The sequence below is a fragment of the Onychomys torridus genome, chromosome 9, assembly GCF_903995425.1.
Source record: "Onychomys torridus chromosome 9, mOncTor1.1, whole genome shotgun sequence".
Classification (NCBI taxonomy): domain Eukaryota; kingdom Metazoa; phylum Chordata; class Mammalia; order Rodentia; family Cricetidae; genus Onychomys; species Onychomys torridus.
In genome coordinates, this window is record NC_050451.1 from 67,286,780 (window position 1) to 67,313,461 (window position 26,682).

The window sequence follows — 26,682 nt, forward strand, 5'->3', positions numbered from 1 at the left end:
ACATGTGTGTTTGGACTTATTCCTGTGCTTCTGGGTTCGTTGTACTAGACTACAGTCTGTTTCTGCACTAGTGCCGTGATGCATCGATTCTGTCTTCCTCATGTGCAGAATCTAGGTGTATATATGCCCGTGTTTGCATATGTGTGATGAGAACACTGAAGGGGACCATGTGGGTGGAGAACGAAGGTAGGCAAGAGGAGGTAGGAAGGATGTGGAGACAGCAGGGTACAGACAATGATACATGTATAGGAAAGTGTTGTAAACAAAAGCCATTATTTTGTATACCTGTTAAAAATACAAAAAAGAAAGAAAATATAAAAATATACTGTACGTATTATTTTGTGCCCATATTCACAAAGGGATATGTTATGGAAATGTTCTTATATCAAATACTTTATAATGAAGTTTTGATTTTAAAACATAACTTTTTAACATAATTTACTTATATGTGTGGTGATAATTTGTTGTACTCTAATAAAGCTTGCCTGAAGATCAGAGGACAGAGCTAGCCACAGAATTAGCCATAGAGGGCAGGGCAGTGGTTTAATCCCAGCACTCGGGAGGCAGAGATCTGTCTGGATCTCTGTGAGTTCAAGGCCACACTGGGCTGCATGAGATTGATCTAGTCTGAAAGAAAGAGAGCCAGGCAGTGGTGGCACACAGCTTTACTCCAGTATTTGGGAAGCACACACGTCATTAATCCCAGCACTAGGAAGGTTGAGGTAGGAAGTGAAAAGGCTGGGCAGAGAAGGGCATGTAAGTCATTAGGAGACAGGAACTAAGAGCCTTTCTGCTGAGGACTCAGAGGCATTCAGTCAGAGGATTCATGAAGTTGGTGAGGTGAGAAATGGCTGTGGCTTGTTTCTTTGTCTCTCTGATCTTTCAGCATTTTACCCCAGTAGCTGGCTCTGAGTTTTTAAGACTATTTACAATTCATGCATCTATGTGGTTAAAATGTTAAGACAACATAAGATGTATGTTGAGAAATCACATTCTCACCCTGTTGCCCTTCATAGTTCCAGGAATGTCTCCTCTTTGTAATTTTATGCAAATTCTAGTGATTATGTTCTCCCTTCACAAACAGTGGACAGTGTGACTTTTACTCACATATGGATATGCTGTAATTTACTTAACCTACATTGATGGGTTTTTCTGATTTTTAAGAAAAGCCTCATCTGTGCTGAACATTCATGCCAGTGTTATACTTTCCGCCTAGTTTTGGTTGTAACTGTATTAGTTGAAGACTTACCAGCTCATCTCATGGGACAGTGGCTTTATAAACATTGAGGTTTTGTATGCGTATTGTTTCTTTTGGCATCCTGAAGGACCGTATTAGCCTCATCTTTATGTTCTTGATGCTCAGCATGTAATAGATCCTCACCAAATAGAGCTGTGGGAGTGATTTTATTTTTTACCCATTTAGTCCATGTAGCCTGTGTTGTAAATAATGAGGACTTGGGCTTTGAACCTGTCATTTTGTATCCCTCCCCCTCTATGTCTTCACCCTTGCTGTCACTGCCTCCATGGACAGGTTGAAGCAAGTAAGTAGGTGACATTTTAGTAGTATGTTCAGTTGCAGTGAGGAGGGCCACTGTGCTTCCTTTACAGTCTCTAAGTATCTTGGAGAGTGACCAGACTCCTGGTAGCCTGGATCTAGGTCCTTCTGAGTAATTTTTAAAAATATACATGAATGTTTTGCTTGAATGTATATATGTGTGTACTGTATGCATGCCTGGTGCCCGTTAAGGTCAGAAAAGGGTCTCAGATCTCATGAACTGTAGTTCCAGGTGGTGGTTAGTCACCATGTGGGTGCTGGGAACTGAATCCCAGTGCTCTAAGAGCAGCAGTGAGCCTCTGTGTATTTTATGGGGGTGATTGTGCTGAGTACAATGAGACGTTACTGGAAAATACCTAGCACAACCTCTGAGGATTAGCCTGTGCTAAGCTCTGTGTCCCGTTCTCCGTAATTTCTTCTGAGTGCACTCCTGGCCCAGCAGGTAATTTGAGCGTAAACTCAGTAGCCTGCTTGTGTCCACTTCGTCTACATTGTACTTGCTGTCCAGACGTTCAGCAGGAGGACTCTGCAGGTGAGGACAGACTGCACACTGGTTTTCACTGACTTGGACTAAACACTTCATCTACACTGTACTTGCTGTCCAGACGTTCAGCAGGAGGACTCTGCAGGTGAGGACAGACTTTGCACACTGGTCTTCACTGACTTGGACTAAACACGGTATTTTGGAAGCTGTAGTGCTCAAGGTAGTCCTGCCTGACCCATATTAGCTTTCTTTGGAGAGTGAGAAAACTTAGACCCAGAATGGTCCAGGTGCCTGTCCAGGGAAGCCGAGGACAGGACAAACAGCCACAGCTAGGACTGTTTGGTTCCAAATGCTTTTTTTTTTCCTTCTCACTATATTATATTGTTTTTCAGAATAAAAGTAGTTTTCAAGGGTTTATTATGAGGGAATTTGAACTGTACTTAATTTTAATTTTAAGTCTTCACTTAGATGAGAATTGGGCGTCTTCATGGGGAGAAAAATCATCATTCAGAGTTCCCTAATAAAATTAGTGTGAAGTACTTGATATGACTGCAAAAGTAGTCAAAAGTAGTTACGACTTTATTTTTAGAAAAATGCTGGATAGGGCTTTAGTTAGAAATGTAACTAACTTGACATGACCCAGATGTTTTATCTTCACAGGGAAAGGACAGCCTAGACTGTGAGATCAAGGTCCATGTTAGTGTCTGGACACTAGGCTGTTCTTAGTGGACTCCTGGAAGGTAGTGATTGGCATCTTGTGCCTGAAGTCAAAGCTAGGGGTTTCTCTCCTGCACAGGACCTGTTTATATTATGTTATGCATGGCAATTTGGCAGTTTATTTTGCAGATGTTCGTAATGTGCAGTCTTAAATCTTGCTTCTATTTCTGGCATGCTTTTAAGTATGACTCATGTTTTCTTGGGGCTGTCCTAAAAATACTGCTGGTCTGAAGCATTAATGTGAACTCCACCACAGGCATCACATAGCACTGCATAATACTTGCCTTCTATAGGGTAATGCAGCTTCCCAGGCAATTGAAGGTGGAAGTGCTTTTAAGAACGTGCTGCACTGAAAATACCAAAGGGGAAAGTGGGAATTTTGTGGAAATAAAACGCACAGAAATAACAGTGACTTTCAAATTCTAATGGAGGATGAAGCATATCATTAATGTTATAAAAATAGCAGAAACAGGACTAATGGTCAGAACAGCATCTGACGTAAATGCTAAATTTGATGTAACCTGGTGGTAGGGAAAGTCTTGAGTCTGAGGGTGTCAAAAAGCTTTTGGAAGGAGGTGGTGAGATGGCTTCCGAGGGAAAAGTGCTTTCTGTTGAGCCAGGTCACCTGAGTTTGGTTCTCAGAACCCACACAGTGGGAGGAGAGAACCCATCTGTGCAAGCTGTCCTCTGACCTCCGCATGTATGCTCACAAACACACACTTAAAAGTGAATGAATGAGCCGGGCGTGGTGGCGCACGCCTTTAATCCCAGCACTTGGGAAGCAGAGGCAGGCTTCCTCTGTGAGTTCGAGGCCAGCCTGGTCTACAGAGCAAGATCCAGGAAAGGTGCAAAGCTACACAGAGAAACCCTGTCTCAAAAAAAAACAAAAACAAACAAACAAAAAAACCAAACAAAAAAAGAATGAATGAATGAAGAAAGAAAGAGAGAGAGAGAAAGAGGAAAAGAAAGAAAGGAAGGAAGAAGGGAGGGAGGGAAGGAAGGAAGGAGGGAGGGAGGGAGGGAGGGAAGGAAGGAAGGAAGGAAGGAAGGAAGGAAGGAAGGAAGGAAGGAAGGAAAGGAGAAAGAAAGGCAGGCTTCTGGCAGGTATATGAGGCAGGAGGGGTGGAATGCAAGCTTTCGACTTGAGCAACTTAATTCTGACTTGGCTCTGACTTAAACAACTTTATACAAATGGCGATACACTCCAATGGTGATTTTCTCTTTGCAGAATGGGTATGAACTTGCATAGCATTTACTTTACAAGCCCTTGATCTGTGCGCTTAATTTAATTGTCACAACTCTGTAAGTACAATTATATCTATTAAATAGTCAGGGAAATTGGACATCGGGAGCTTAAATGATTTGATTAAGGTTACACAACTAATAAATAACAGAATTGGCATTTGAACCTAGACAGTGTAGCTCAGATCTGTCCTTACATAATGCTGCCCCTGCTCCCTAGGCCTGCTGTGAGATCTAAATGAGATACAGTTAAGAAAAATCACTTGTGTATTTATTTGGCACATGATAGGCAAGCAATGAATTACAGCCAATATTGCTTATATATTTTGACAGTTTTCACACCACAGAAAAGAGTGCCCTGGGAATTGTACATACTCCTGAGAGTGCTTATGGGAGTTTCTTCCACGTCAGTGTGATGCTTGTGTGTCGAGGATCACGGGCTTGAGAGGCAACTGGCAATCTCAGCAACACCTTCCTCTGCTCTGGACTCTCCAGTGTTCTTGGCACTGACGATGCTGCCGTCCCCCCTGCTGGCCAGAGTTAACCAGCATGGAATAACTAAGGAGGCCAGCCCAGTGTTTAGCTCTTGTCATCCTCCTGCCTCAGGTGTTGGGGATACACATGTGTGAGCTACCACATCAAGTCCTATTACTGGGGGAAAAGTAAAATAGGGAAACATGGTCTTTGAGAAGACATGCGTAACTGTCAGGCACCAGATTCAGAAGCCACTTAGGATGAAGTGAGTGGTGAGCCCTAGGTCTATTGTTAGCACAAGACTGGAAGAGATTGCTCATCCTAACTTGCCTCCCTAACAGTTTCTTCCTGCAGAAGGTTGGGGAGACTAAGAGCAAGTATATCTCAGGGCTTAATTGTGATTAATTGTAGAGTATTCATTAACAGTGCTTAAGCAATAAGAATAAATATAGAGCATTCTCAGTAAGAATGCCATTGGTCTCTTGGGCAGGATGGACTATCTTGGATATTAGAATTAGCATCACCGTGATAGTGTCTTTGATCACTCCCCACTCTCCAAAACCTTGCTACCACATCAAGGCCTAGTCCTAGGGGAAAAGACTGTTATTGGGAGAAAAATAAAAGAAGGGAAACATGGTCTTTGAGAAGATGTGCATAACTAGCTGTCAGGTACTAGATGTGACTATTTTTTCACTCAATTTTATATCTTTAAAGGTTTGGCATATTGTTGGAAGTAACCATTAAATGGATTTCACTTAATTTTTTTTCTAAATATTTGCTTGTATTATAATAAGATCCCTTGGGGGTGGGACCCAGGCTTAAGCATGAAGGTCAGTTATGTTTGACATATCCCCTATATATACAGCTTGAAGACAGTTTCAAACACTATTTTTAGTGCCTTTGTATTTTGACATGAGATTGAGTGTGAAATTTTCCACTGTGGTGTGACTTGGACACTCAGAAAGTTTCACATTTTGGGGTATTTCAGACATCAAATTTTCATGTGAAAGATCCTTAGCCTTCTGTAATAGTTTTTTTTTTTTTTTCAGTTTTTGTTCTTACACAGTTAACTACTGTGTGCATGAACAATCTCTTCCAGTCTTGTGCTTACAATAAACAGGAGAACAGGGCTGCCATCACCCACTTTCTCCTAAGTGGTTTCTGAATCTTCTGTGCTGTTGGGAGCAGTTCTCTTAAGACCTTTCTATTTCCCTTTTCTTTTTATAATGGGGTCTCATTCTGTAGCCCTGGCTGGCCTGGAACTCACAGAGATCCTTTTGCCATTGCTTCCCTACTGCTGGGGTCAAAGGTGTATACCACAGTGCTTGGCCTTTTCTACATTTCTAGATGAACAAGAGTGAGATTTTTTTCTTGTGTATTTAGTGATGGACCCACTGGCTTATTGTGTGATTTACCTGTGAACAAACACAAATTAATTATATCAATTTAATCATTTCAGAAAATGCTTAGGTAGAAGTTGAACATGTTGATGATTTATTTAATTAATAGTAGACTTGGAACAGCCTTGTTTGGAGCAGTCTTATTCCCAAAAGAATGGGCTGTGGTATGCTGTCCTGAGCATAATAGCCACTGCCCATCTTAATTAGAGTAGCTGTGACTATCCACAGAGACCCTCCCCACATTGGGGCCTGTTGACATTCTCTCAGAGGAGGATGAGGAGGCGGGAAGGGTCATCAGTCCTTCCCTGAGATCCCAGCCAGCACTTCCTTCTGTGTTCTTTTTCCATATGTGTATAATTCTGCCGGATGATGTGGTCTTCAACTGCTAGAATGTATAGAGGATAGAGGTGAATGAAGTGGGGGAGCTCTGTCTGTAAATCAGTGAAGACGTTATATCCATGTTGAGTGGGACTTCTTGGTGTTGTGGGGGCCACTCATATTCCTGTAAATAATTTCACATCCATCCTCCAGTAAGTAAAGTCAGTAGACTCGTTATGTCACCAAACTGGACTTGGACAGAACTGTTTTTTCGGTCCGTTATTGATGCCCAATCTATTGTGAGTAGACATTTGTTTATGCCTTTCTAGGAAAAGCTCATGCACCAAATGATGCACAGAGTAGACTTGAATTATAGATTCCTCTGGGTGTCTCCCAACCATTGCTACTTTAGACTAGTGCAGACTCCAGCTTTTCATGTCTGTAATGATCACTATTTGTCTGGGATCACTGGCCACGTCTCCCTGTGGAATAAAAAGGTTAGGCTTTGAAACTGATGAAATAATGGCAGTAGCTCCTCACTCATCTATGAAAAGCACTTTCATTCCTGTAAGAAGACCTATAGATGATTATACCAGTGTTCTCATGTGCTTTGAAATGTAGGCTATATGACCCTTTGATGTCTGTTTGATATTTTTCTCTGTTTCAGCATTGATAATATTTTAATATGAAACTGAAATTTTGGTATCATTTATACTCTATCCATCCAAATGCATATTTTCAATACATAGTCTACATTATTTGGGGATTTATATAGTTATAAATGTATAGTAAAGCTATGATTGTTAAATTTGCATGTCATTTTTATTCTTTTCCTCAAAGTTTCAGAATCTCCAGCTCAGTCCATAGTCCAGCATCTGAGATGGATAATGCAGAAGGATCTGTTGGGGCAAGACATCTTTCTCATAGGACCCCCGGGGCCTCTCCGGCGCTCTGTTGCCATGCAGTACTTGGTGAGCAGTCAATTCTTGTCAGTTCCTGAGAGTCTTAATTTTGATAAAGGGATGCTAATGTAAGTGAAGGTGAAGAGTTTATAAAAATATCAGGACAGCTGCAATTAGGATAAGCGCTGTCATCGGGCAATGACTAGTTCATAACCAGCTCGGCAGAAGTTGCTTGGGAAGCCTGTGTGCATTGACCTTTCATAACAGTAGTGCATATATATATACACACACACACACATACACATATATACATATACTATATATAATATATATACACATATACGTGTGTGTGTGTGTGTGTGTGTGTGTGTGTGTGTGTGTGTGTGTATTCTGTAACTAGAAAGAAAGCCTTCCACTTTCAGTAAAAAAGAAATATAAGGCCGGGTGGTGGTGGTGGTGGTGGAGCACGCCTTTAATCCTAGCCCTTGGAGGCAGAGCCAGGCGGATCTCTGTGAGTTCGAGGCCAGCCTGGTCTACAGAGCAAGATCCAGGGCAGGCTCCAGAGCTACACAGAGAAACCCTGTCTGGAAGAAACCAAAAACCAAAAACCAAAACAACAAAAAATAAAATAAAATAAAAGAGAGAAAGAAATATAAATTTAGTCAGTGAGTAGTGAGCAGATAGAATCAGCAACTCTGAGACTGTAAAACCCAACACTACTATCCTCCTCCCCAAGCCCTTACTTTTTAGTTACTCAGTGAATTTTTCCTTATCTCAGGTTCACAACTTAAAAACGAAGCAGTTCCTTTGACGATTTGAAGTCGTGTGGTTTTGAGAGGGAGCCCAAGGAAAGGGCATTGTTAATGTCATAGCCACATACTGCTTGTTCTCCTGTTTAACAGCCGAGAAGACAAGTGAACAAAGATTGGCTCGTCCACTCAGTCTTCACTAGAAAAGGACGGAGTTAGACTTGAAGCCCCATCTCACCTCTTTGACACAGTGCTCTCTTGAATAATCATAGTTCTTTAAGAACTGTTACGTGAACCGAAATCTTCAGATCTCAATGCCAGTGAGAACATTGAAAGGCCTTTCTGTTGTCCCTGTTAGTATTAATAGGCATTGTGCTACTGATTTAGGCAAGAGTGATCCTCAGATGAAGTTGTGTTCTGAAGACAACTTCTTAGAATGGAGAAAAAAAACCCTTGTTAAAACTTCCTTGTGTTATTTATTATTGAGGAGTTGATTTCTATGTTGTTGGAATCTGTTTTATATACTTTACCTCAGTGGCACATTTAGTTTATCTTTTATTTTAAAAACATTTTTTTTTTGCGTGTGAGCATGTATGTATGTGTGTTATGTGTATGCACGCACATACACACTCATGTGTGCACATGTATGTGAATGCTTCCTGAGGCCAGAGGACGCATCAAGAGCTGGAGTTACAGGAGGATGTGGAACTCCAGCCCGAAGAGCAGGAAGTGCTCTTACCTGCTGAACTCTCTGTCCAGCCCCAAGTTTACTTTAGAACTTCAAAGTGTATGTGGCCAGAATGACAAATGGAACTGGACAGATCAGAACTAGAACCCTCACTAGCCCGTAACTTTTACATCAGAATCAGCTTGTGAAGTGTAACCGACCACTGCAGCATTGGCCTTAGTTAGTACACAAGGCAACAGTGTCTTGTCTAAGAATGAGGGACTTTTACCCACTCATTTCAAAGACTGTAATAACTCATTGAGATTTTATTTTTGGCCAGGCTTTGAAGTTGTTAGAATTGTGGATTGTACCAAGTGAAGGTCCCTGGGTTCAATTCCCAGCACCTACATGGCAGTTCACAACTGTCTGTAACTCTAGTTCCAGAGGATCTGATACCCTCAAAACCAGTGAACATAAAATAAATTTAAATAAATTTTAAAAAAGTGTTGGGCATGGTGGTGCACACCTTTAATCCCAGTACTCAGAAGGCAGAGGCAGGAGGATCGCTGACTTTGAGGCTAGCCTGGTCTATAGAGCGAGTTCCAGAACAGCCAGGTCTACACACACACACACACACACACACACACACACACACACACACACACACACCCTGTTTTGAAAAACCACATACAGTTTTGCCAATCATTATGAATGAAAAGGATTTTTAGGGAGGGGAATTACATTCAGCCATTCAGAGTATTAGCGATGTGTTCTGGAAGGAAGAAGCGGATATCTGCTAAAAGGAGAAAATTTATTCTAGAATTGTCTCTTGCAGACAGACATTTCATTTATATTTAGGAAAATACCATTTGATATTATTACATCTTTATGACTGCATCTTCTCTATTTTAAACTTTTACCTCTTTTTCGTTATACTGGGAACTATGGCAATCTGGAACAAAGAAATTTAAAAGAGCTGAATGACAATCAAGTATTGTTCAGTGATGTAAAACAGGGATAAGCTGCAAGGAAACACAATCCCACTGTGTGAAAATCTGCTTCTCCAGTAATGACACAATCTGTCAACTTTTCCCTTTATCCTTAAGTAAATTAATTTCTATGATTTGTAAAAGTTTATTATACCCCTTATTTGATTGGAGAATGTCACTGTTCTTAATTCATCATTGTAAAAGCAAGGGCAATGTACTTCGCTGTTAGGTTATAGCAAAATGATTTCATGAGTAGGTAAACTGCTCTGAGATGGCACAGCTTCCGGATGCCCTTCCTTCCCCTCTCCCTTTTTTAGCTTCCTCTTCCTCTTGTTCTTTTTCGTCTCCTCCAGCTGTTGATTTCTATTCTTTGTTTCACACTTGGTAAAGTATCTAACAATGATATTGTATTCAATTGCTAAACCTTGGTCAATGGAGTAAATGAGTTGGAACCACACTTTAAAAAAGGATAAATATTACTTACAGAAATTTGTTACGATTTGTAGGAAAGTTGCCCAATAATTACTCATGGTATTTGAAAGAGAATTCAACAGGATAAATTTAGGTGTTCAGGATTCAATTTTGATTCTTATTACTTAAGTAGTAAGATGGAGTATAGTAAAAGTGAAGCTCTAAGCATGTGTATTACATGTGTGTGAGCACAATGTGTGTGTGCATGCATGTCTGTGAGCAAATGTATTTATTATGTATGTGTGCATGTGTGAGCACATGTGCTTGTTTGTATCTGTATATGTATATGCATGTGTGAATGTATATATGCATGATATGTGTGTGTTTGTGTGTGCATGGTTTTGTGTGTGTGTGTGTGTGTGTGTGTGCCTGTGTATGTGTGTTTTGTTTCTGTTTTGAGGAGAAGTTTTGAGACAGTGTCTCTTACGTAGCTCTGGGTGGCCTGGAACATGCTATGTAGGCCAAGCTGGCCTTGAACTCACAGTAATACATCTGCCTCTGCCTCTCAAGTGCTGGGATTGAAGACAAGCTCTGCCATACTCGGCATATGTATGTTTTAGTATCTGTTTATTGAATTTTTTTCAGGCTCCAAATATTTTGAATCCATAATTACGGTTATGATACTCTTCTCTAGGCAGGGCCTTTGTTGGGTTTGTTGCTCTAAATTGTAGGCTGGTTGTTTGGTTTTATCTCTGGAGTAACTGCGCTGTGTTCTGCAGGAGCTGACCAAACGTGAGGTGGAATACATCGCACTGTCACGAGACACCACCGAAACGGACCTCAAGCAGCGCCGAGAGATCCGAGCTGGCACGGCCTTCTACATTGACCAGGCAAGCTCTTACCTTCTGGCTTGCGACTGATTACTCCATGGTTCTGTGGAGCTGACTTTTAAAGTGGCAAGAGTGTCTCATGTGCCAGTGAAAGCCAGATTTGATTTAGGGTCTGATATTCTTATTCTTAGAAGCGGCTCGCTCTAGCTCTGGAGGAGAGAACTTGGCTGAAGTCGCAGGTGCTCGCTCAAGTCAGCTAAAGTCCAGGATTTCTCCCTTTTCAGTGGCTGCTTATAACTTGATTGCAGATACTCCATTTTCTACAGAAAAGCTAGTATGGCTGCCTTAATATAGGAGCATCCCTAGCACATGAACATGAATATTTTCAATCTAAAGCTGAGTTAGATGTGGATTAAAGCACATGAAATGAAATACTTCCAGGAATTATAGCTTGTGTGTGTGTGTGTGTGTGGTGGGGCTTGTCTTAGATGCTGATAATCAACTAAAATAATACTTTATGAATATTATAAGGAAGGATATTATTTCTTTCTTAAAACATATTGCATAAACTATTAAATGTTCTTTCAAATGCCTCACAGAATATCGGATAAAGACTATAAATAATCCAGTTATACAGAAAGTATTTGTAGTAACCATTGAGTTCATGGGGATATACTTGGCTCCCTTATTTACAAATACTGCAAGTTAAAACAAAGCGTGTCTAGCTTTAATGACTTCACTGATGCCCATTGTTAATAAGGAAGATGAGAAGAGCCAACAGCTTGCCTCTGGAGGCGTCAGAAGCTGATGCCTCCACATCATTAGCACCATCTCTCAAAACAAAAGACACAGCACATGGATTTGGATGCAGCAGTTACATTTCTAACATTTTTTTTTTTTTCTCCCAAATGTGTGTGAGGGATCTCTTTGACCTACACAGGCAACAGAAAGACTGTGGGAGGCAAGAAGGCCCAGTAGCCAATGTTGGTTCAAACTTCGGAAGTCTGACCCTGAGTTTTTATTTTGGCATATTTAAACACGGCACAATCTGATGAGAACTTTTCTTGTGATGACTAACTCAATCCTGCATACCAACAAAGCATGTCTAAATCTCCGAGGAACAAAGTCAGCTAAACACATATAAAAAATGACTCCATCAAAACTCTTGGTAAAGTACATGCAACACTGTCCAAACAGATAGGTTCTGTAGATTGACGAGAAAAACAAGTTTGCAACAGTGGTCTGGAAGAGGGTCCGGGGCTGGAAAATCTCTAGTCACACAGATTGAGTCATGCTCACCAGGCTAGAATGCACGTCTGCTCCAGCCTTCTGGGTAGAAAACAGGTTTTGCATTCCTTCTTTTGAAGGAACAACTCTGTGTGCTTAATATTCCAGGTTCTCCTATCATGTGTTGGTGAGCACAGAGATCTCTGTGCCCCCTACACAAATATATTCACAAAGAACCAAAGTTCGACAATATTAGTTGTAGTATGTTCAAAATCAGAAAACTAACTGAAAACAGTAATGATGCATATTGAAGGGGTTAATGAAATTGTAAACCATTGTAGCCACTAAATAAACCACTGTGGCGATGGAAATGAGGCTAGACTGTAGCCTCATGAAAAGTAGTTGCCTAGTAGGTACGAGGGCCTGGGTTTAAGTCCTCGTGACAAGTGTGCACGCACAACGTGGGGTGAGACACTAGTCTCTCGTAATACGAAGTCCAGAGTATGAGTGGAAAGAATTGGTAAGACAGTATATGATCTCATCTGTGATAGAGAAAACACATCTGTTCTTTTGTGCACACTGAAATCTTCCAGAAGCTACACAAGGAGCTATAGTTATAGATGTAAGATTAGAAATCTGGAGTGAGATAAACTGTTTCTTTTGTGTCTCTGTAACCAGAATACCCTACAGGGACAGCTTAAGAGAGGAGCTTACTTCTCTTGATGGTTTCTGAGTGTTTTCAGTCTAGTCTGGCAGGGAAGTGACAGTGGTGGGCGCCAGAGACTGTTCCTGTGCTGATCCTCCAGGCAGCGGGAAGAGAGAATGGGCTGCAACCAGGGCCTGGAGTAGAACCTTCAAAGACCTGCCTGGAGCGGCCAATTCCATCAGCCAGGCTCCACCTCCTGCAAGTTCCAGGTTCCTGAAACAGTGCTGCCAGCTGGGGAGAAGTGTTCGAAACATGGCCTGTAGGGCCATTTCTGTTGTGAGTCATAGGAGCTGGGGAGCTGGGAAGGGGGTGGTTGTTTTAAGAGAGAGAGAGAGAGAGAGAGAGAGAGAGAGAGAGAGAGAGAGAGAGAGAGAGTGTGTGTGTGAGAGTACGCTTGCCTATTTTCAGAGAAAGGTTTTGCCCCCAGCTCCCAAGTATCTGGTTTGTAAGTGCCCCACCACAGCAAGCTCTTTGTGAAGTTTAAAGATTTTGTTGTTGTTGTTTTTTTGTTTTTTTTGTTTTTAATGGGCACATTCTTTATAATTAAGAGTATAATGCTGAGTGTAAGTGTTTTGTGGAATACAATATTCACATTTCTTGAATTAGCTGACTGTTACCAAATGAAAAATGTACGTAAAATGAAAATACTTGGCAGTCACATGAAGTGATGGCAGCCAGACTTAGTATTACCAGTATGAAAACCTGAAACCTTCATCTTTCCCACAACTTAAAAAAAACAACCCTTCTTGGATGATGCTCGTGAATGCATTTGAAAGGAATCTCTCTGAGAGCTGCTTGTGCTCATGGACATTGTGTACTGATGCCAGAGGGTGACAGCTGTCTGTGGCTTGTGATTTCCTGACTCTCCAATCTTAGAGGGGGTTTTAATGTGTCTTCTACTTTAAAAGTGGCTTTGACTTTTCAGAAATGGAATTATTTTAGGAAACTAAGTTTTTTTTGATGAGCTGAAGACTTTTTGTTTGTGAATTTTAATCTTTAAAAAAATTTTTTTTTGAATTAGAGAGATGGCTTAGTGGCTAAGAGCACCAGCTATTCTTCCAGAGATTCAATTCTGAGCACCCACATTTTGGGGGGCTCACAGTTGTCTCTAACTCCAGTCCAAGGGGATCTGACACCCTCTTCTGGCCTCTCAGGATTCCAGGAATACATGAGGTTCATAGTCATTCTAGCCTATAAAATAGTCATACATATAAAATAAAATTTAAAAACTCCTTAACAGTTATTTTATTGATGCGTATTCATTGCAAGATTTATTGTCTTTTGAAATTTATTTTATATTCATGGGTATTTTATTTTACCTGTGTTTCTTGTGTGCCTCATGCCTACAGAGCCCACAAAGGCCAAAAGAGGGCATCAGATCCATGGGATTGGAGTTACAGACAGTTGTGAGTGCTGGGAATCAAACCCTATACTCTGGAAGAATAGTCTGTGTTCTTAACTCCTGAGCCATCTCTCCAGTCCAAAATGTAAATTATTTTCATGAAACTTTCTGCCATTCTTAAAAAAAAAAGTCTTTTCAGATGATACATATTCACTGAAGCTGCTACAGTATATAAAATGTTTAAAGAACCATATAAATGTATGTTGTATTTTACACTCCCTACTTTCTTGATAGAGCTTAGTTTTGATGCACATTGGTCCTTAACATGCTGTAGCACACAAACATCTTCCAAGCCTGTGACTGAACATAGGCGTGTGGGCATATTGGCTCTTTCAGTTGCCTCAGACTCTTTTGAGGTTTAGAAATTTAACTTTATATTCTTCTGGTTGACAGCCCCTTGCTTAAAGGCATGCAATTACTTCATAACAAAATAAAATCCAAACTCTAACACAGCCTAACATGGCATCAACATGTGAACTCCCCTTGGCTTCCCATGTATTGTCTGCTTTTCCTATTAGAATATAGTCATTTCTCGCACTCAAAACTGGAGCACAACTGGTGTTTATATCTGAGGGTAGACTTTTGCCTTAAATGACCAACCTTGGCAAATTTTTAAGTAAATTGAAAAGAAAAAGGCATGACTAAGAAGAACTGGCTTTCCTGTGGACTAGTGATTGATCCTTAAGAAAAAAATTACTTTTATTTTATGTATATATGCCTGTGTGTATGCTACCTGTGTGTCATGCCCACAGAGATCAGAGAGGGTGACAGTCTTCAGGAACTGCACTCACCAGTGGTTGAGTGTATGTGGTGGGAGCTGAGCCCAGAGCCTCTGGAATTGCAGCAAGCTCTCTTCCTGCTGGCCTCTCTCCATCCAAATATTGACTCTTTAAATGTCTATTTTGAATTATCACAAGGTATAATTCCCATTTGAATTCTAGGTAGACAAAGCTGCTGATTGCTACCTAGGCACACTATAAGACCCGAAGTCCTTTAAGAAATCCCTTTATTTCCTTAATATCCTTTCTTTTCTTTTCTTTTCTTTCTTTTTTAAAAAAAAAAAATTTTTTTTTTTTTTGAGCTGAGGATTGAACCCAGGGCCTTGTTGTGCTTGCTAGGCAAGCGCTCTACCACTGAGCTAAATCCCCAACCTCTTTTTTTTTTAAAAAAAATCAAACCAGAATTCAGAACATTTTATTTCAGTATGATTTAAGTAAAACTGAGCTGAGGAAAAATCAGCATTTATAAACACTTGTAAAAGAGAATAAAATGAATAAAGATGCTTAGATAAGTTCAAAGTTGTCTCCCCATTTAATGCCTGACTTTGAGTAGGCATTTTTTATTAATTAAATTTATTCATTTGTTTACTCCCTGACTGCAGTTTCCCCTCTCTCTTCTCCTCCCACCCCCTCCCCCTACCTCCCCTCTACCTTCTTTCCACTGAATTTGATGTCCCCCTTCCTCCTCTCCTCCCACCCCTCCCCCCACCTCCCTCTACCTTCTTTCCACTGAATTTGATGTCCCCCTTCCTCCTCTCCTTCCACCCCCTCCCCCACCACCTCTCTACCTTCTTTCCACTGAATTTGATGTCCCCCTTCCTCCTCTCCTCCCACCCCTCCCCCCAACCTCCCTCTACCTTCTTTCCACTGAATTTGATGTCCCCCTTCCTCCTCTCCTCCCACCCCCTCTCCCCACCTCCCCTCTACCTTCTTTCCACTGAATTTGATGTCCAGGCTGTAAAGATAGTAGTAGCTTTAGTCAGCACTGGGTAATGCCGTAACCTAGATAGATCAACAGATGAAACAATGCCTGTAGCTACCCATGAGTAATGGGAGGACATTTGTCATTTCCAGTGTGGTTAATATGTTACAATGTCCATGTTATACTAAGGATTTTAAATGACTTGTTATGTTCTTTACAAAGACAAATACTGTGAATATTTTCTATAGTTTTCTGTCCATAAGCATATGTATTTATCATAATATAATAAATAATTTTTACAAAAATGGAATACCATATATAAAATTTCAGCATTCCTTTTTATACTTGGTATCTTTTAAAATTAAGAAACATTCAGTATTTCTTTGAAATATGTTATTTAAATGTCTTTACAATTGTTTACCAATAGTAATATAGTAATAGTAATAGTAAAAATGTATAATGTTTTTATATAATAGTAATAGTAAATAGTAAATACAAATAGTAATAGTACAAGTAGAGTAGTAATATTATATAATGTTCCATTTTGTGTGCCCTCTCATATTGCCAACCATTAAATTTATTGTGGCTTTTCAATATTACAGATAACGTTTGTTGAATATTGTTGTACTTAAATTGTGTTATGATCTGATGAGATTTTAGGTGTGGATCCTAGAAGTACAATTCTTTTTTTTTTTTTTTTTTTTTGGTTTTTTGAGACAGGGTCTCTCTGTGTAGCTTTGCGCCTTTCTTGGAACTCGCTTTGTAGACCAGGCTGGGCTCGAACTCACAGAGATCTGCCTGCCTCTGCCTCCTGAGTGCTGGGATTAAAGACGTGCACCACCACCGCCCGGCTTAGAAGTACAATTCTTAATGGGCAGAGTGGCCACATTCATGGCCAGTTTGCTTTCCAGGAAGGGCACCCACTCATGCTCTTAACGGTGCCCATTGCCTCATGGAGTCTTGTCATCATTGAGGTCTCTGTATACTGCTCAAAATTGACAGGCTTTAATTTGCATTTCCAACTTTTACATAGGTTGTAATTCTTAGAGTTCATTGGCCATCACTTCACTAAGCTCTCAGTCAGTGGAAGAGGAGAGCAGTACTGACAGAGTAAGTCAGAGCTCCTCAGGAAGATGCTGGACTCTGCCTCAGAAAGAATCACTGTAAATGTTTGCTCCAGTGGCCCAGTTGCTTCTCGATGCCCTTTGTAAGGCTTAGGGAGGAACTGCTCAGAGCAAACTGTGAAAACCATCACGTTGACACCCGTTGAGCAGTAAGGAGGCCATGATCAATATTTTGCCCACATTTTAACTTTCATTCACCCTAGAAGGTAAACTAACCTAGAAAACAAAAAACAAAACCAAAAGCTCTACTCATTGTTGTAATCTTGCCAGAATTTCCTTCTCAACTTGTTGATGTCGTCATTAATGTTGTGATTGTCACATGACTCCAAAGAGCTGGGGTAAAGGACTTTTAAGTCGGGTTTATAATTGCTTATGTTATTCAAGTACAAGGAAATCAGATTAGTACAAATAATTTACATTTGTGTTTTTACCCTGACAAAGAGGAGATAGATCTTTAACCCCCAAATAATTTGGGGAGTAGAAAGACAAGATTGAGTGATTTCTAAGTCAGGCACTCATCATATTGTAGTCTTGTTAAATTCCTTTATGTGGTGATGTGAAATTCAAGAATGTATAGAGTACATATTTAGTGTGAAGCACAGAGTAAGTAAACACTTACATAGGATTTTAGTGTATTTTCTTCTGTTTTAGATTATTTTTGATTTTCATTGTTAATAGAAAAAAAAATACCCCCAAACTTTAGAAAAGCAAAATCACATCACTCAAATGTTACAGGTCATAAAAGCAACTCTTAATAAATTGAACAACATCATGCCATCGATCAGAAAATGGGAGTTTTCTCTTGTCTAAATGCCTTTCATTGACTGGAGCAGACAAAGAAGCATAGACTCCATCTCATCCATGGATTCTGAAGCATATTTTCCTCATATACTTATTGAATTTACATTGTTGTATTCTGGAAACTCATTCATGAGTGAAATATTTGAAATCTGGAAAACATCTCCACATGGAAACAAGGTTATGAAGAGTGGCTAGGTTCTGGCACTTTTACCAGACTATTTCCAACTACACTGTTTTGTGCTATAATTATCACAGTTGGGAAAAATCTGTCTTTTTATTCTGGCATTTCTGGCAATCAGAGCTCAGGCCTTGGCTCCTAATTGTTTCGCTCTCATACTGAGACCAACTCTTCCCTGTCTATATAGTATGAAGTGTGTGGTAGATTCATGAGATTAAGTTTAAGACTATCAAGTATGATGAGGAGGAGGCATTTGCTGGAGGGACCTCTTGTGCTAGGTGCTTTAGGGCAATGTTTTTTAATTGTCGCAATTTCCCTGGTGGGAGATGATGTTTCTGTCTTACAGATGAGATAACAGGCTTCCATGGCTAGGCTCATAGAATTGACTAATAATAGCAGAGGGAGGATTTGAGTCTGTTGCTTCACTCCAGAAGTCATGATGCTGGCCACTGACAAAGCAGTGACCACATACTGCTGTTCATCATTATAACAATAGCTATTTTTTTAAAAAAAGGAAAATAAGCTTGGCTTTAATTGTTATATTAATAACTGAATGTCAGTGCCATGTAATTATGTATTTGCAATTTATTTGGGTCAGATATTATAATCAAGGCGAAATGAAATGTGCTTTGTATTTGTAAAAATAGGTCATTTAGCTTCCTTGATTGGGTCATAGTTCTAAGGAGGCCAAGGCCATAGATTTCATGCATGTGCAGATTAAAACTATACCTAAGGGTATTCCTGCTCCAAATTATCCCTGACCTTGTCTAGTTATCTTTTTTTTTGACAAAAGGAGGACATTGTTTAGTAAACACATATTAATATTAGTTGTTCAGGTTTGTTCTAGACTCTGAAATAAATCCATGAGGTATATAAGGATGAGAACAAACAAAATTCTCATGGTAAGGCATTCAGAGACCTTTTCTCTAGCATCTTGAAACATAGCATGCCATCATGTATTGGCATCCTCCTGTGACTAGCACACCTGAGCTGAGCTCCTTTCTCATAACCCAGCACCTACTGATCATCCCCTTCTCTCCCCATCTTCCCTGCTCTCTTGGCCCATGGTAACCACCAGATAAACTTTTTCAGATTCTCTATGTAAGTAAGATCATGTGGAACTTGTCTTCTGTGTCTGAGTTGATTATTCCAATGATTTCAAGTTCTGTGTCTTGTAAAAAAAAAAAAAAAACAGGAGTAAGTCTCTTCCTTCCTTCCTTCCTTCCTTCCTTCCTTCCTTCCTTCCTTCCTCCCTCCCTCCCTCCCTCCCTCCCTCCCTTCCAAGTATTATTGACTAGTGTCCACTGATTGGTGATTTTTTTTTTTTTTTCTTTCCCAAGACAGGATCTCACTATGTAGTCTTGTCTGTCCTGTAACTCACTGTGCTCAGGCTGGCCTTGAACTCACAGAGATTCCCCTTCCTTTGCCTCCCAAGTGCTGGAATTAAAGGTGTGCACCACTATACCACATCACTGATTGTTTCTTGATAACTTGCTGTGTTCTGGGGGTTATCTCATTTGATTTTTAACCCCATTAAAAAGAATGAAGGCTCAAAGGTGAACCTGACTACACCAAGTCATCCATGTGAAGTAAGTAGGAAGAGTAACTTACTGCAGCTTTGTGTTACTGTAACAGAAAGCCAGAGACTGGGATAAGGACCAGAAAGTTACTGGGCTCACAGCTCTGGAGGCTGAGAAGTCCAAGATTGAGGGGGGCTTTTATCTTCAGAGAGCTTTCTTGACAGAAAAGTAGAAGGACAAAGAGCATGGAGGAGGGGTGCTGCGGGCTGCAGGGATGTATCCTAAGAACTCAGCTGGTTATGGAAAGTCACTGCACTGGAGGGATCAGGGAATTCCTCCAGAGGAAGCCAAATTCCAAGGAGCTTTTGGTGTTACTTGGCTTGTTATATACCAGCTGTCTTCTGTTATGAAAATCATGTGTGCCTTCATAGTTTTCCCAATTGATTTTTCCCTAACAAGAGCTGACAGTGTGGACTGAAAACTCTCTGTACATACACATTCCAGGTATTTGGAGAACAGCCTCAGGAAAGGCTTTCTCTAGAATCAGATATCTCCCTTAGCCACTCTCAAGGACTAGCAGTAATAACAGTCCACATGAATGTCTTCTGATTTAAGATAAGTTCTACAAGGAGACACCGCCTGGGTCAGGTGGACGTTAAGTAATAGCTTTACACAATTTAGCTCGGACCCTCCTTTCTTACAGCCTTAACTAACTATAGACCTTTAACTCCTTACCTAACCACTTCTAGGAATATTTAGATAACTTTCTGTGCTGACAGCTATGCTCAGCCAGTACCCCAGGTCAAGCCTCCCTGTAATTATCATCATTGGCAGCATCCAGCCAGGTCCATTCTCAGATGGAGGAAAGTACCTTATCAGAGATACCTCTGTACTCTCTAAGAACAGACTTAAGCATCCTTGCTACCTGTTTGAGAAGGCCTGGCGGATGTGCCAATTAAGCTTAACTTCCTCCTTTCCCAAATCTTACCTCCGGTTCCAGATCTCCCTTCAACTATCACCAGAGGTATCTACCTGTACACAGGTTGTCTAGTGACCGAGCACACTTTCCCTCACCCTGCAGAAAAAACAGCAGATGGCTTGGACAGATAGGAGCCACAAGAAAAAAGAAGGCACTTTTATTTTCTTCCATTGACCTAGCAACTTATAGATTCTTAATATTTTTTAACTAATCACGTTTAAGACTATAGTTGAGCACATAAGATCCCTCTTAGATATTACCCAAATTTAGCCTTTAGTTAATTCATTTCCCCATTGGTCACTTCCCTTTGGGGTTGCAAATGATAATTAATGGTTATTGCCCCTCTATGTGATTCTTATCACCCCTCCATTTGACCCTGGAAGCCTTGCTTTATACTGTGAAGGGAATACTGCTTGTAAGTGTATATATAACAGAACTTCCAGGGTACTAGAGGACGGAGAAGAGAGGAGAGGACGGAGAAGAGAAAAGAGAATGGAAGAACTAGATGGGCAAGAACTTGAGAGGAACAAACTGAGACAGGGAAGAACTAGACTGAAGGGCTAGAAGAGAGTACTAGAGGAATGAGATGGAAGATGAGGAAGAGCCAGATGGGGAAGAACAAGATGAGAGAGAAAGAGATAGGAGAGGAGCTGATATGGGAAAGAACTAGATGGATGAGAACCTAGAAGGGGCAGAACTAGATGAAGGAATTAAGATAGAACCTGGAGGGGACAGCAGATAAATGTAAAGAGAAATTGGGCAAGAAAGGAGCTAAAAATGAGAGCAGAGCATAAGCTTGTAGAGAGAGAACCGACACAGAATAATAAAGTGTATGGGCTAAGGAGTTTCATGTACATAGATTCATTTCTTTTCTTCAAAGATTAATTTTCAGCTGGTTGTAGATTCTTCCCAGACCCTGGGAGGGGACTTTCGAGGGGCTGGACCCCCAAAGACCTCGATAGAGGGGCAGGAAGAAAGAAAAGGAATAAAAAAGAGAATTGAGAGTAGATACAGGCCAGCTTCATCCTTTGGATATACCTAACCCACACTCAAGGTAATGGCATTAATCCGTCCACGGTAAGTAGCCTTCATAACCTAATTACCCTTTAAAGACCCCAGGTCTTAAACCTGTTGCACTGAGGATTAAGTATCGGCCTCATGTTCCTTGAGGGACACATTCAGACTATAGCAGCAGACAGAAAATCGTCTCTCCTGTCTGGTATTTATTTGTGTTATTCGGTGGAAAAAGGGTTTACTCTTCTGATATCTGAAAATAAAGATTTGGGCTGGGGAGATGGTTGAGCTCCGTAGAGTGCCCACTGCACAGTCTGAAGTCCTAACTTTGGATCCCTTGCACCCGTCTACTAACCAGGCAGTTTCATATCTGTAACCCTAGTGCTGGGGTGTCAGAGTCGGGTGAGGACAGGGCAGATATAGGCCAGTCCCTTGAACTTGCTGGCCAGCTGGGGTAGCAGAATTTGTGAGTTCAAGACTCAGTGAGGGTCCTGTCTCAAAAAATAAAATGGAGAGCGATTGAAGACACTCAGTGTTGACCTTGGGTTTCTGTGCTTAGGTGTGTACTTGCACATATGTGTGTACACACACACTCACAGAGTAAAAACCCTAAAATGTAATTTTTCATTTTTCTCCCCCCCCCCCCCCCCACAGTACTTTTACACTATAGTTTTTTGAGGGAAGCTTTTTGAAATCTATTTTCATTAAATAATGACTGTGTTAGCAATGATTTCCATTTTAATAAATAGCATTCCTTTTTTGTTCTTGTACTGCTTTGATATTTAAATTGTTACATTCTGGATACCCCTTGAGGATGCTATCATTTTTTTGTAAATGAGGCCATAGACTTCCAGATTAATTACTTGCCTCAGGTCTTATCAAATTGGAAGCAAATCCAGAACAGGCCATGGACCTGCTTTTCCTTTGGACTCCTTTGTGTCCACGTGTCGGGTTATTACAGCCGAGGTATGAGCTAGCTGGGTCAGCGGGATCTTACTATATTTTTCCTGAGTTTTATTTGACAGAATTGGGTCCCTGTCACTTGACAGACAAGAAAGACTCTTTGAAGTTAGTGACTTCTCTTCTGGGGGACTGCCACAACTAGTCATGCCAATAACAAGGCATGTGCACTGCTCTTTTATAGTTTTGAAAATCTGAAGAGAAAATGCACAGTGTTTACCAGTTATAGAAAAGCTTTATGGCACCTAGAGTAATTTTCTCAAGCTCAGACTTAACCTTGCTCTGTTCTCACAGCAAATGTAGGCGTAGCTAGCTGTGTCCTTCCTTATTCCCAGCTTATGTAACGGTGTTCCCTAACTGAGCAGTTCTGTTGCTACTCCATAAATGTGTGTGGCCTGCTGTGACCAGCTTTATGACAGCCGTAGAGGTTAGGGCTCTCCACTGAGGACCAGCGGACCTTGCTAGGGAGATGCAGGTGTACAGGGCAGGCCAGTATTACTCCTCTCACATCAGTGATGAGCAGACATGGGGCCGAGGGCATACTGGCATAGGCATTTACAGAGGCATCAGGAAGTGGTCTGGTAACCGGCGCAGTGACTAGTACTGGCTCGTTGAGTCCAATGCTTCTGATTTCTTACCACAGAGCATGTGCCTAGGGCCATTTCCCGTCAGCTAATGATCTTGTCTACTACCTCGAAAGTTTAAATATGCACCCCAATTTGTGAACTTCGGGGACTTGACCTGTCTGGAGAGGCAGGGAATGAAGACAGACACATGTCCAGAAAAGCTGGGGTTGGGTGGGCTGTGCTCACTGCAGTGGAGCAGTACCAACCACCCCAACACCCTGAAACTCAGCATGTTTATTATGCATAGCACAGGTGAAGGGCTAGCTAGTAGTTGGTAGTTTGTAAGCAGCAGTCTCCACTACAGTGACCCACCCGGCTGAGGCTGCAGTTGCTGGTTTTGGTGCTGACTGGTCAGTCGTTCATCAACATTTGTACTTGGACCAGAGAAAGATTTGCCATCCCTCTGAGCTTGGGGTGGAGGGAGGCTTTGTCAGCCCCCATGGGTCTGAGGTCCTTGATATGGCCATGCCTATGTCAACAATATGAATTTACTCAGGGCTTCCTTGGCTCCCCCACAAATGTACATACAGATAGGAACTGAATGCTTCTGGCTTACAACCATGGTACCAGAGGTCACATGAGAAATTAAAAACTTTTTTGATTCTTTGCTTGTCATTATTTTATTTTTCTTCCCTTTACAGAATTTTTTTGTTTTTAAAGTTTATAGCTGTGTTGGTTGTAGTTAGAGTTTTCCTGCCTGGCCCACAGTCAGGACAAATCTCTCTCACCCGCCAGGCCCATAGACGCTCAGAACCTACCAAGTAAACACATAGAAACTTATATTGCTTACAAACTGTATGGCTGTGGCAGGCTTCTTGTTATCTACTTCTTCTATCTTAAATTAACCCATTTCTATTAATCTATACTTTGCCACGTGGCTCATGGCTTACCAGTACCTTATTTCTTTCTTGTCATGGCAGCGGCTGGCAATGTCTCTCTCTCCGCCTTCCACTTCCCAGAATTCTCTTCTCTGCTTGTCCTGCCTATACTTCCTGCCTGGCTACTGGCCAATCAGCATTTTATTTATACAGAGTGATATCCACAGCACTTCCCCTTTTCTTTTTTGTTAAAAAAGGAAGGTTAACTTTTACATAGTAAAATTACAGATAACAAAACAATTATCAAGCAAGAATTACAGTTACAATATTAAAGAAGGTAGCCTATCTATCTTATATTTGTGAGTTTAAGGTTTTATATCTAACTTATCTTTTATCGTAACTGAGAAAATTATAACCACATCAAAGACTTCAGAAGGATATAATATTACCTGAGAACTGGGAGAAGGATGCAAGCAACTTCCAGGAGTCTTGCAGGGTAGACAGAGACAGCTGGCAGCCTGGACAGTCACCTAATGTTCCTTTGTAAAGTTGGGGCATTTGTCTTCAGCCCACAGGGCTAGAGTCTCTCGGTCAATTTTCTCAGTGTTCTGTAGAATGTCTGGCAGTTTCCTTTGTGAAGCAGGAACCCAAAGGACCATTTTGTCAAGCAAAGTTTAGTGGTCACCTTTCTATAGGTCCTGCATGTCCAGTAGATCAAGTAGTCCAGGCAAGAACAGTTTCTTGACCAAATGGCTATATATATCACACACTGGGGTCCCTCCACCAGATTGGCCAGTGGGCATGTGAGTGAGGCATTTTCTTGATTGCTAATTATGTAAGAAAGCCTAACCCACCATGGACACTGCCATCCCTAAGCAGTTCAGTCTGGGTTGTATAAGAAAGGGAGCTGTGCTGCTTTCTGCTTCTATCAGTCACTGGACAAAGGCTCTCTGATGACAATTAGGGTAGTCACCAATCTGATTACAGGAGAAGGCCAATTCAGGTGACCTATCCACGATTGCTAGGAGTCTTAGCTGGAGTCATCCTTGTGGATTTCTGGGAGTTTCCGTTGCACCAGGTTTCTACCTGACCCTCTAAATGCCCCCTCCCCAATTAAAGACGTCTCTTCCATTACTCTCCCCCTCTATCTTGACCCAACCCAGCCAAGCACTGGACCAAGCTCTGGAAATGCTGTTGAAGAGAGGGGGGAAGGATTGTATGAGCTGGGAGCCTAAGGTCATTACAAGGGAACCCACAGAGACAACTAACCCGGCCTCATAGGAGCTCAGAGACATTGGATCAACAGCTAAGGAGCCCGCATGGGACCGACCTAGGTGCTCTACATATGTCTGACAGTTGTATAGGTTGGTCTGCCTCTGGACTCCTTGCAGTGAGAGGGGGGCTGTCCCTGACACTTGGCAGGCTTTGGGAATCTACTTCTCACACTAGATTGCCTTACCAACCCTTACTATGAGGAGAGGAGCTTAGTCCTACCTCAACTTGACATGCCATGCTTTGTTGACACCTGTGGGAGGCCTGCCCCTTTCTGAACAGAAACAGAGGAGGAGTGGATGGGGGTGGGGTGGGGATGGAAGGATGGGGGAGGGAATGAGAGGAGAGGAGGGAGGGGAAGCTGTGGTCGGGATGTAAAATAAATGGATACATTTCATTAAAAAAAAAAAAAAAGGTAGCTAAACAAGCTAGGAGAAGCAAGCCAACAAGCATCTTTCCTTTGTGGTTTCTGCTCCAGTTCCTGCCTCTGGTGCCTGCTTCAAGTACTTGCCAGGGCTTCTGAGGTTGGACTGTAAACTGTGAGCCAAATAAACCCCTTTTCTCCCCAAGTTGATTTTCATCCTAGTGTTTATCACAGCAACAGAAAGCAAAGTAGCTCAGTAATTCTCTTTACATCCTCATGCTTGGATTCAACTGTGATGTGAAACAGCCAATTTATTTCCACATAGTGCATAGAATTTCTAAATAACTGATGTCAAATTAGAAAACAGTTGGAGAGACTTACTGTTTTTTAAATTCTTAGTTGAGCTATGGACCTCATAGAGACTTTACAGAGGGCATGCTCCAAAGCCAAGTAAAACCTCCCTAAGTTTTTTTTTTTTTCTTTCAGTAATTAAATACTGTCTTTTCTGTATTTATCCACAATTTCGTCCCCCTTGTTTCAATACACCCACATTTTGAATCATTCAACAAATGGCTGCTACTACCCACACAGCGCCCAGCCGGGTTCCTGCGGTAGGATTTGTCCTTCTCTTCGTGGCCAGCACTTCCCGAGACTGTTGCTCAGTTTTGGTTTGTCTGCTGTTTTCTCATACTTGAAAAGATGCACTCTTGTTAAGACTATGTAGAAGTGATGATGTGTCCACCCTAGCACTGCGTCAGAAGCCCTACTGTATGAAACTGGTGGAGTCCATTATTGGCAACATTGGTTTTGACCACATGGTTAGACTGGGTTCTTACAGTTCCTCAGTGTTGTGGAATATCACTTGAACTGTGTAAAGGTGTGTTATGTTTGTTTATGCTGCAGAAGATCACTTTAACTATGTAAAGCTGTGTTACTTTTGTTTATGTTGCATTTGTTTAATGATGTAAGGATGTGCTGCTGTTTTACCTTGCCTGCCTAAGGCACCTGATTGGTCTAATAAAAAGCAGAATGGCCAGTAGCTAGACAGGAGAGGGATAGGCAGAGCTGGTGGGTAGAGAGAATAAATAGGAGAAATCCAGGTTCGAGAAGGAGAGAATGAGAGAGAAAGAGAGGAAGATGCCAGACACAGAAGAAGTAAGAAAAGTAGGACACACAGAATGAAAGAAAGGTAAACAGCCCCGGCGCAAAATGTAGATGAAGAGAAACAGGTTAAATTAAGTTATAAGAGCTA

At 41.3% G+C, this 26,682-nt stretch overlaps 1 protein-coding gene across 2 annotated transcripts in view; it reads left to right on the forward strand.

The window, feature by feature from the left end:
* Window positions 1–26,682, forward strand: part of Vwa8 (von Willebrand factor A domain containing 8) — a 346,670-nt gene that overhangs the window by 41,395 nt on the left and 278,593 nt on the right. For both annotated transcript variants that reach the window (XM_036198655.1, XM_036198654.1), the window contains exons 3-4: window positions 7,031–7,161; window positions 10,688–10,798. In XM_036198655.1, coding sequence (XP_036054548.1) covers window positions 7,031–7,161; window positions 10,688–10,798 — 242 coding nt within the window. The remainder of the gene's footprint in view (window positions 1–7,030; window positions 7,162–10,687; window positions 10,799–26,682) is intronic.